General features: G+C 44.4%; 1 protein-coding gene across 1 annotated transcript in view; it reads left to right on the plus strand.

Annotated features, from left to right (window-relative positions):
* The first annotated feature begins 10,124 nt into the window (after positions 1–10,124).
* The window catches only part of timp2a (TIMP metallopeptidase inhibitor 2a), a 96,886-nt gene continuing 94,797 nt past the window's right edge, over positions 10,125–12,213 (plus strand). The window contains exon 1 of the mRNA XM_072483569.1: positions 10,125–10,474. Coding sequence (XP_072339670.1) covers positions 10,345–10,474 — 130 coding nt within the window. The 5' untranslated portion in view covers positions 10,125–10,344. The remainder of the gene's footprint in view (positions 10,475–12,213) is intronic.

The raw sequence follows: 12,213 nt of genomic DNA on the forward strand, positions 1-12,213 counted from the left end.
GTCCACACCTGCTCTCAGCCGGCGGGACCTCGGCGTGGAAGGGTCGGGGGGTGGCCTGTGGGGGGTTGGGGGGTCCGACCCCGAGGGGCGGGGTTTTCCGATGTGGCCTGGCCCGCGATCGGGGCCCGCCAATCAGCGGGCCGGCCTCTCTGGCTGGGGTCCTCCATTCCTACATGCCGGCCCCTGTAGTCCTGTGCCATGTTGCATCGGGGCCAGCGCGTTGAAGGAAGTTACTGCGCATGCCCGTTGGCGCCGGTGCCATTTCGCATGCGCAGATCCCGCGGCGCCCAGTTCATGCCGGGATCAGCAGCTGGAGCGGCGAGGGTCGCTCCAGTGCCGTGCTGGCCCCCTGTAGGGGCCAGAATTAGTCGTCAGGTTGGCCCGTTCATGCTGTCGTAAAACGCGACGGCATGAACACTCTGCCGTGGGATTAGAGAATCCCGCCCAGAATCTCCCAATATTTTTTTTTACCATCATTCAGGACAAGAACATGACATATAGTCAATATGCATGTAGAGATATGTCTGGACTCTGGTCTTAACTTTTGTCAAGAAAAGAAACAATATTTTTAAAGGGCCTGGATCTTCATCAGACACAGCTGTGAGACTGATATTCTTGCTACTGCAGTTAATGTCAGCTTTTCATTCTTTGTTGAGCTCAAAGCAAGGAAAGCAGTGAACTGATATTATTGCTGCCCTTAAGATGAAGATTATCAACCAAAGACTAATTATGGTCACATACTCAGGTGTTGCAGATGCAAAGTATTGTTACAATTATTAGATTTATGAGATTGTTATGTTTTTTGCATCTGTGTCTTTAATTTAAGGTAAAGTGAAGGGGGTTGCTGTTCAGAAACTTGCCGAACATCAAGCCTGTTTGGTTTGATTGCTAGAGATGAGAGGAGGTGCAGATTATTTTACTGGGAAGACGAGGCAAGGTATTTACACTTGGAGATAATGGCAGAAGCCTGTGTGCTAATAGTGGATAACTGTGAGTCTCCAAAGTCCCAGAAAAGTGTTGAGAATGTCAAGTTCTCAGAATCACAGAATAACACGGCACAGACGAGGCCCTTTGGCCTATCCTATCTAATCTCATTTGCCAACATTCGGTCCATAGCCTTGAATGTTATGGCATGCCACGTGCACATCCAGGTACTTTTTCAAGTATGTGAGACAACCCACATCGATCACCCTCCCAGGCAATGCACTCAAGACCGTCACCACCCTCTGGTTAAAAATATTTGACCTCAAACCCCCCATAAACCTCCTGCTCCTGACCTTGAACCTGTGTCCCCTCGTAACTGACCCTTCAACTAAAAGTAACAGCTGCTCCCTATCCACCCTATCCATATCCGTCATAATCTTGTACACCTCGATCAAGTCACTTCTCAACCTTCTCTGTTCCAGCGAAAACAACCCAAGCCTCTCCAACCTCTCTTCAGTGCAATCACATCCTTCCTGTAATGTGGCGACACAGAATTGCACACAGGACTCCAGCTGTGGCCTCACCAAAGGTCTATACAACTTCAATATGACCTCCCTGCTTTTGTAATATATGTCTCGATTGATAAAGGCACGTGTCTCATATGCCTTTTTCACCACCCTATTAACCTTCTCTTTTGCCTTCAGAGATCTATGGACAAACACACCAAGGTCCCTTTGTTCCTCGGAACTTCCCAGTGTCATGCCAGTCATTGAATACTTCCTTGTAACATTACTCCTTCCAAAGAGTATCACCTCACACTCTTCAGGGTTAAATTCCATCAGCCACTTTTCTACCCATTTGACCAGCCCGCTTATATTTTCCTATAACCCAAGACACACAACCTCACTTTTAACCATCCGGCGACCAATCTTTGTGTCATCCGCAACTTACTGATCCTATCCCCCGCATAGTCACCTATGTCATTTATGTAAATGACAAACAATAGAGGACTCAGCACAGATCCCTGTGGTACACCCTGGATACTGGCTTCCAGTCACTGAAGCAGCCGTCTGCCATCACCGTCTGCCTCCTACAGCTAAGCCAATTTTGAATCCACCTTATCAAGTTACCCTATATCCCATGTGCCTTTGCCTTCTTTATAAGTCTCCCTTTTCAAAGGCTTTGCTGAAATCCACATAAACCTAATCAACTGTATTACCCTCATCTACACACCTGTTGAACCCTCGACATATCGAGCTAAAAGGTTCTCCTGTGTACATTTTATGAAATCCACTCCATCTAAGTCATTAACAGAGTCACTATCCCAATTAATGTTGGGGAAGTTGAAATCACATAATATAATTACCCTATTATTATTTTTACTCACCTCTGCGAATTGCCCACATATTTGCTCCTCAATTTTCCACTATCTAAGGATCTATAATAAACACCTAGCAATGTGGCTGTCCCATTTTTGTTCCTAAGCTCTACCTACAAAGCTTAATTTGATGTCCCCTCCAAGATATGATCTCTCCTTACTGTAACAACTGACTCTTCAACTAATAATGCAATGCCTCCTCCTCTTTTACCCCCTCCTCTTCCTCGCCTGAATACTCTATATACTCGGGTGTAAACAACTGGGCTTTAAAATGACTTTTTAATTCCAAGATGAAAGAGAGTTGGACTCTCAAAGATAGCTAATTAGCGTTTCTCCCTGGATACAAATCCCATGTGTAATTTGCATCAATTTCTAATGTTAGCAACATAATGGAATGTAAATGGAGTCACAAAACATCCTCAGATCTATTACAAAAAAAGACTTGCATCTATCAAAAGGGCATTTCATAACCTCAGAATGTTTCAAAGTACTACCAGTGTTGAACTCAGGCATTGGCCTGTCAGCGCTATCACCTCAGTCAAAAGGCTTCATAGTTCCTTGCAGTCTGAGAAGTACAGCAGACATCCCTTCCCAATGATCCTGACCTTGTCTTTGCAACTTCTGCAACGGAGTCATGACTGACTCAGACTTAGCAGGTTCCTGTCCTCCTGCAACCCTCTGAGTGCCAGAATGCTTGGATGACCCTGTCTCTGCCTGCTGAGGATCAGACAGTGTGGTGTGATCACCAGCCTGTGACCCCCAAGTCTACTCTAGAGCTTTGTGAGTGTCTTCGCTGGTGGAGGGTCTGGGTAAGCAAAGTGTCTGTGCTGGTGGTGGATGTGGGAGAGCAATGTGACCGGTCAACAATTTTGGCGTCTGTAGGTTGATCATCAGTGCTGCTTGGCGCCGGAGTGTGGGATGAAACTCGTAGACTCGCTTGGCTGCTCCCCTGATGTGCCTGCGAAAGAAACGAGAAATCATTAGTGCATGGCAGGGGCCTGTGAAACAGGAGACAGCATGGTTGTTCGATGGATGTGAAAGTGTAGGATCCTCATTTGGTTGAGCACCATCAACTCCAGCCTCAGCACAGGAATGGTCCACATCCTTGCTGGCCAACTGAATCGCTCTATCCTCAAAGACTATGAGGATCTTGAGTTCACCAGTCTGGGACCTCTCCCTTTTGCTGTGTGCCAGCTTGGCCGGTGTGAAAACAGATGGAGAGAGTGTAAGCATATCGCATGCCAGGCCCGGTGATGAGAATGCCCGATGTGTGGGTGGTGAGTGAGGCTATGGGCGAGATGAGGACATGACCTGCAAAGGGAGATAAGGGTATGTGTAGTTAAATGAGTGATGGTGCCCCTTGAGCTGGCATTGAGCAAGATCACTGTGGTTGTGTGATGGGTCTGTGAGTGTGTGAGCTGAAAGTGATGAGAAGAGTGACTCATCCTGGCAGAATGGAGGAGATCATTCATCCTCTTTCAGCACTGGATGACTGTTGTCCATTGGAAGTTGTTGCCGCTGACCACCGCTTCCCTTGCTGGAGTGGTGCGCTGGCTTGGTGGTCTTCACTCAGAGCAGGGGTAGAGGGCATTGCACCGAGCCTCCAGTGCATCTGGAAGGCGATCGAGGGAAGCATCGCTAAATTTGAGGGCAGCATGTTTTGTGGCTTTGGCAGCCATGAGTTCCGAGCAGCTTCCTGGTACTTGGTCCTTGGGGAGAGCTACGTCTGTCCAGGGGAGGCCATTAAATATGGCGGCCCAGTTTAATGAGATCACAGCGGGGTGGGTGACTCAGAGACAGAGCCTCAGTGATATGACATAAAACCCGTGTCTGTTCATTTCCACAATTCAGCGGAAGTACCCTCCATTAGCCTCAGTGTGCCCAACGCTGCTTTCACCGCCTGACATTGGACAATGCTCATTTCTGGGGCAATTCCACTTCCTGCATCAACTGGCTCCATTCCAGGTCAAAAAAACATTTCTCCAGCCTTTCCTCAAAGGTCAGCCCTGAGACCTGGGGTCAGCCTTGTGGTTTTCCTTTGCTCTGTCTCTCTTATTTCTCAGTGACCACTACTGGTCTCAAGTTATTGTATTCGAGTTGCAGTCACTGCAACATTTGATCATTACCACATATTTAGGGAGAACAGAAATCCACCCATCCCAGGTGTTAAGAACACAGCTGATGGTAAACGGTGGGTTATTCCAAATCCCAGAAGGACTGCCATCAACTGTATTTTGCAACTTGATATAATGTGAGGAAAGGTTTGAAATCCAGAGAATAATGTCCCAAATTTTGGGATAATTTAAAATAAAATTAAGATTTATTAAGGAATAAGATAAACAACAATAAAGTAAACAAAGTACCTTTAACTAAGACAAAGGCTAATCACAGTATCTCTAACTTTACCCAATTCCAAACACCTCTATTTTCAGAGCTAATTTTTCCCGAGCGTTCCCCAACATCTTACAGATTTTTTTAAACTACAGCAAAAATCCAATAGTAGTTACCACACCATGCAGTTATATCTCTTTGGGGTTTGCTTCTGAGGTGAAACAAACAACTGGCTTCTTCGGACAGGCTTTCTTCAAAGATCTGGCTTGCTGGGAGTTAACAGCTATTCCTGTTGTGGCTGAGGAAGCAGCTACTCTTGTGTACTTTTAATCATCTCTTGATATCCAGTTTTTCCCTTTTGATATTCCCTTACCTGAACTAATCTCTTTAGAAGTCAAACTTACCTTCATTTTGTGAGTTCACCTTTCTGAGCGTAAATGCAAAGTTCTCCTCCTTTAACATTTAACCCATTATTCAAACCCTTTACGTTATGTTCCCCATTGTTGCCAGCTTGCATTAGGGCGGCCCAGTGGCACAGTGGTTAGCACTACTGCCTCACAGCGACTGGTACCCGGGTTCAATTCTAGACCTTGGGTGACTGTGTGGTGTTTGTACATTCGCCCCGTGTCTGCGTGGGTTTTCTCCGGGTGCTCCGGTTTCCGCCCACAGTCCAAAGAGGTGCAGGTTAGGTGGATTGGCCATGCTAATTTGCCTTTAGTGTTACTGGGTTACAGGGTTCGGGTGGAGGCATGGGCTTAAGTAGGGTGCTCTTTCCAAGGGCTGTGCAGACTCGATGGGCCAAATGGCCTCCTTCTGCACTGTACATTCTATGATCTATATCTGTTTGCGGTGTTGCTTGCCTCATCAACATATCAAAAGCACCAGTCCAGGTGGCATAACCAAATTGTCCCTGTCTTTAAGCAGTTTACATTTTCCAACAGTTTTTAAAAATATACAGCAAGCAGAGAACATTCAAATTTATTGGGTTTCCCTGATATTTTCATATCGTCACTGTTTTCTGTACACAGGCTCCGTCAGAAATTCCCAATGCATTCCCTATGGTTGGAGACTGTTTCTGGCATTTGTTCAAATTTCTGTCCCCGTCAGGGCTTAGGTACTCAATTTATGAGCCCAGAGTATTTTCAGGTTTACCTTATCATTCAGGGTTGAAGGCGATGCTGATGGGTCAGTCCCTTAAAAGTAGTGTCTGTCAGACATGTAAATAACAGCAGGTTTTCAATAATGTTGTTCACAATTTCTTTTCAAGTTCCTTGCTTGTTCTCTTGCGTTTTTATTGTTCTTCTGTAAATTTTCCTGTTTTTTGAGGTCCACTTTTCCACTGATTTTCCTCCCTTTCTTAGATTTAAAAATAAAACCTGAAAATCGTCAGTCCTCAAGTTGGTGAAAACTGCCCTTCTCAGTGTCGAGCACACTTATGGGACGGAGTGGTAACACACTATTACTCAATCCAGCTCTCTTCATTGGGTTTCATTATTCTATCTGACTTCCTTCCCAGATCTTCAGAGATAACTCCCGATAAAATCTTCAAACTCCCTTCCTTGAGGGTTCAGCAGTCTCTGCCTTTCATCTGCATTTTCCAAAAAGCTGGTTAAAAAGCTGAAACTGGCTGCCAGTAGGCAAATGTTGAAAACCATAAAATCAAAGGTGGTAACGGTGCTGAAGGAGGCCATCGGGCCCATTATGTCCATGCTGGACCTCTAAAGGAGCAATTACCCTCACGCCAACCTCCCGACTTCTCCCCGGAACCCTGCACTTTCTCCCTTTTCTGATAATAATCCAATTCCCCGTGAATGCCTCGATTGAACCTGCTCTCTGGCAGTGCATTCCAGACCTTAACCACTTGCTGCTTTGAAAGAAAAATTCCTCATGCCGCCATTGCTTCTTCTACCAGCTACCTTCAATCTCTGTCCTCCAGTTGTCGATCCATCTCCCAATGGGAACAGTTTCTCCCCATCTACTCTGCTCAGACTCCTCATGATTTTGAACATCTCTATCAAATCACATCTCAGTCTTCTCATCTCCAAGGAGAACAGTGGGGCTGTTTAGCACAGGGCTAACTCGCTGGCTTTGAAAGCAGACCAAGGCAGGCCAGCAGCACGGTTCAATTCCCGTAACAGCCTCCCCGAACAGGCGCCGGAATGTGGCGACTAGGGGCTTTTCACAGTAACTTCATTTGAAGCCTACTTGTGACAATAAGTGATTTTCATTTCATTTCAGTCCCAACCTCTCCAATCTTTCTACATAACTGAGGTTCCTCATTCCTGAAATCATTCTCATCGTTTTTTTCTGTGCCGTCTGTAATGCCTTCACATCCCTTATAAAGTATGGTACCCAGAACTGGACACAAAACTCCAGTTGAAGTTGAACCAATGTTTTATCCAAGCTGAACTCCTTTGCTTTTGTACTCTATGCCCCCATTTATAAAGCCCAGGATGCCACATGCTTTATTAACCATGTTCTCAACTTGTCCTGCCACCGGTAATGATTTATGCACATATGCACCCAGGTTCCTCAGCTTCTACCGCTTGGGTAGGAATCTCATTCAGGACTTCCGCCAAAAGAAAATTCCAGATTCTGATTTATTCTGGATTATTTCTTTTAAGCACTTTTCACACAGGAGATTTTATGCCATGGAATCAATACTCATTCCTTTTTTAAAAAAATTCCAATTAAGGAGGGAATTTAGCTTGGCCAATGCACATAACGAGCGCGGCGAACAACGGGGAACCGGTGGATGTGGTGTATCTGGATTTCCAGAAGGCATTCGACAAGGTGCCGCACAAAAGGCTGCTGCATAAGATAAAGGTGCACGGCATTACAGGAAATATATTAGCATGGATAGAGAATTAGTTAACTAACAGAAAACAAAGAGTGGGGATAAATGGGTGATTTTCTGGTTGGAATCAGTGGATAGTGATGTGTCTCAGGGATCAGTGTTGGGACCACAATTGTTTACAATTTACATAGAGGATTTGGATCAAGTGTAATGTGTGAACGTTCACAGGTGACACTAAGATGAGTCGTAGAGCAAAATGCGCAGAGGACATTGAAAGTCTGCAGAGGGATATAGATAATTTAAGTGAGTGGACAAGGGTCTGGCAGATGGAGTACAATGCTGGTAAATGTGAGGTCATCCGTTTTGGTAGGAATAACAGTAAAATAGACTATTATTTAAATGGTAAAAAATTGCAGCATGCTGCCATGCAGAGGGACCTGGGAGTCCTTGTGCATGAATCACAAAAAGTTGGTTTGCAGGTGCAACAGGTAATTAAGGCGGCAAATAGAATTTTGCCCTTCATTGCCAGAGGGATGGAGTTTAAAAACAAGGAAGTTATGTTGCAGCTGTATAGCATGCTGGGGAAGCCATATCTGGAGTACTGTGTACAGTTTTGGTCTCCTTACTTGAGAAATGATGTACTGTCACTAGACGGGGTGCAGAGGAGATTCACTAGGTTGATTCTGGAGTTGAGAAGATTGGCTTATGAGGAGATGCTGAGTAGACTGGGACTATACTCATTGGATTTTAGAAGAATGAGGGGAGATCTTATAGAAACATATAAAATTATGAAGGAAATAGATAAAATAGAAGCAGGGAGGTTGTTTCCACTGACGGGTGAAAGTAGAACTAGGAGACATAGTCTCAAAATAAGAGGGAGCAGATTTAGGACTGAGTTGAGGAGGAACATCTTTACCCAAAGGGTGTGGATCTGTGGACTTCCGTGCTCAGTGAAGCAGTTGAGGCTGCCTCGTTGAATATTTTGAAGACAAAGATAAGATAGATTTTTGAACAATGAAGAATTTAAGGGTTATGGTGAGTGGGTGGGTAAGTGGAGCTGAGTCCACAAAAAGATCAGCCATGATCTCATTTAATGGCGGAGCAGGCTTGAGGGACCAGATGGCCTACTCCTGCTCCTAGTTCTTATGTTCTTATCTTTGGGCTGCTGTGGGGGTGAGAATGTGCATACTCCACACGGACAGTAGTCTGGGCCTGGGATCGAACCTGGGTCCTTGGCGCCGTGAGGGCAGCAGTGCTAACCACTGTGCCACCGTGACGCCCGACAACCTCATTCCCTGTGTATTATTTTCCCCTATCATCTGTGTATGCTAGCACAGCGAGTACAATTGATCTGGCTGCATCACAGCCTGGTATGGCAACTGCTCGGCCCAGGACCGCAAGAAACTTCAGAGAGTCGTGAACACCGCCCAGTCCATCACACGAACCTGCCTCCCATCCATTGACTCCATTTACACCTCTCGCTGCCTGGGGAAAGCGGGCAGCATAATCAAAGACCCCTCCCACCCGGCTGACTCACTCTTCCAACTTGTTCCATCGGGCAGGAGGTACAGAAGTCTGAGAACACGCACGAACAGACTCAAAAACAGCTTCTTCCCCGCTGTTACCAGACTCCTAAATGACCCTCTTATGGACTGACCTGATTAACACTACACCCTGTATGCTTCATCCGATGCCGGTGCTTATGTAGTTATATTGTATGTCTTGCGTTGCCCTATTATGTATTTTCTTTTCTTCCCTTTTCTTCCCATGTACTTAATGATCTGTTGAGCTGCTCCCAGAAAAATACTTTTCACTGTATCTCGGTACACGTGACAATAAACAAATCCAATCCAATCCAATCCAACTATGCCATGTCTCCATATAATTTGTAAATAAACATGGCCCTTTTTCCATTTTATTCTGAAGAGAAAAGGATGATTTGAGCTGAGTTTTTTTTTACTAGGATGGTCCTAGACATCTTTATATAGTCAACCAATTTGTCTTCTGGGAATAACATCACATGGCGCTTTGTAATCAACGAAGCACTGGAACTGAAGTACTGCATTGCACAGAGACAGTGAAATCATCAATCAATTCAGCATTGTGAAGGCGGCGGATTTTGCCCGTATACTTTGGCGTGTGGAAAGGATTTGCTTCCCAAACTATTTGTATTCCCATTTACAGCGATCGTTAAGGAGCAAGTATAAAATGATCGAGATGCAAAACTAGAAACTCTTGGAGAGTTTTGTTTTTGTAGAAAAGCAGTTCGTGTAGGATCCCTGCTTCACAGACACAAAAGTGGCCAAATCAAAAAAAATAGAAGCTTCTAGAATCTACTCTTAACAGGAATCCTTTCAGCCGAAACGTGTGTATGATTAATATCAGTTTAATAATGAGTACTGCCAATGTCTGACAGAAGATCAGGTCAGATCTCTGCATTTTCTTGATGTTTATTACCAGTCCATATTAATTTTTTTTTAAATGAACTGGACCACAACAGTGCACTCCAGACAAATTCGGAGCTCATTAAACTGAAAAATGTGTGGAATTGCCCAAGCAATGAAGAAAACAACAGGCGTTTTTGGGACTGGGCCATTAACACTGGCTCTTGCTGTGACTGGGCGGTTGGCTGGGAGAGGCGGGTTCAGAAGGAAGCGCTCCAGCCATTAAATGGGGCTGAGCTCAGAGAGGGCAGAGCAAAAACACACCCAGGAGAGACAAGCAGAGAGAGAGAGAGAGAGACAACGGCACCAGTTCACTGCATGTAATTTTTGTCAATTTATTTCCCCGTTTCGTGATCCCCGCCCAACTAAACTTGCCGTGTGTTCGCCCGAGGCAGCACAAAGCTCCCGCAGAGACGTTCTCCGGGGTGATCCTTGCTGGAGGAGCTTTTATTTTCTTTGTGAGATTTAAAATGAGTGCTACAGTCAGGAGTTTGGTGGCAACGTTGTTTCTGCTTCTGGCTCTGAGGGTGGAACAGTTTGCCGAGGCGTGTAGCTGTGCCCCGGCCCATCCGCAGCAAGCTTTCTGCTATTCAGATGTGGGTAAGTGAAAAGCATCTTTCCGCACTTCTCCCCTGAACACTGTTCCGGGGTGCGATTCAACGCGAGTGCATTGGATTCGAGTGCTTTGCTACATCGAATGCTGCCCCAAGTAAATGCAGCCAGAAGTCAGAAAGGGAAGTTCTGAAGGTACAGTGTCTCCAAAACACAGCCTGTCCTGTCATGTCAAATTAGAACGCAAACTGAGTCCCGACCTCCAGATGTTATTTGATTCCCACCCTCAAGGCAGTGCAGAACATTGCTTGGTAATTTTAAATACTTCGCAAAGACTGACGAGGCTTACGTGAGAAATGGGAACCTGTAGCTTTAACCTTTTATGGTACTTGTCCATTATGTTGACCAGCAATCTTGAGACTTTAATTCCTCCCCCCCACAAAAAAAAGTGTGTTCAGATCCTCCCTTCAGACCGATTTATTTGTCCACCTTGTTTGGGCAGAGCTTTTTTTAATGACTCTGATATATTCTTGACTCACTGTGAGACTGTAGTCACAGTGTGTCATGTTAGAAATATGTTGTGACCAGAGTTTTGTACATTTGGATCATATATTTTATTAATTTCCGTCAACATTTATCAATAATTCAGTTACTTTTCTTGATTCAGGTATCCTGCTTTGTTTAAAAAAAAAAAGTTCAACAAATATTTTAGAGCCAACACATTTAGGCTGCAGGAGCTGTATGTACATCAGAATGGCTGAGTACATACTTCACATCATAGGTGTCATACACCCAACAAAAAAATTCTTCCATTAGGTAACATTTCTCTTTTTACTGACATATAGGTTGACTGTAAAAAGCACTGCAGGTGATGCCAATGATTTATTTCCATTGATTAGTCTTGTGATAAGTGTTAAGGGTGTCTCAAAAATGCAAGTTATACTGATGTCTAGAAATGGGCATGAGATTATTTGTCTTCTATTGACAGGGACTTATTATTTCTGAGTTAATTTAACTTGAACTGTTTTGTTTCTGTTACCTATCTGATAATGTTTCAAGCAAAACTAGTCAGGATTAATCTTTAATCATTTTTAATAATCGTTAATCTATATTATTGTCACAAGTAAGCTTACATAAACATTGCAATGAAGTTACTGTGAAAAGCCCCTAGTCGCCACATTCCTGCGCCTGTTCGATTACACTGAGGGAGAATTCAGAATGTCCAAATTACCTAACAGCACGTCTTTCGGGAGTTATGGGGGGAAACCGGAGCACCCGGAGGAAACCCATGCAGACGCGGGGAGAATGTGCAGACTCCAGACAGTGACCCAAGCAGGAATCGAACCTGGGACCCTGGAGCTGTGAAGCAACAATGCTAACTACTGTGCCAGTGTGCCACCCATTATTTTATATATGTCAATTTTTAGCACAACATATGCCGACTCGGCTTATAACATGATGTCCAGCACATATGTTTGCAATTAATGGGACATAATGTTGTGGAAATAATTACATGGTGTGCCTGTTGCCTATTTGTGAAAGGACAAACTCAGTGAAATTGTGCAGCGTATAGGTAAATCTATAATAAATTACATAACTGCACAGGTTTGCTTTTTTTTAGTATCAAGTCTCTACTCCAGTTTAAAATCAGACAGCAGTAAATTCCCACTCTCGTTTATGAATATACCCTAATCATGTACTATATTCTTTATTAATAATCATGCATTCAAAAATTATTTCTTTTTGTTCAGTAAGAGCCTGCCTACGGAAGGGAAACACTGATAGTG

This window comes from Scyliorhinus torazame, chromosome 18 (assembly GCF_047496885.1).
Source record: "Scyliorhinus torazame isolate Kashiwa2021f chromosome 18, sScyTor2.1, whole genome shotgun sequence".
NCBI lineage: Eukaryota > Metazoa > Chordata > Chondrichthyes > Carcharhiniformes > Scyliorhinidae > Scyliorhinus > Scyliorhinus torazame.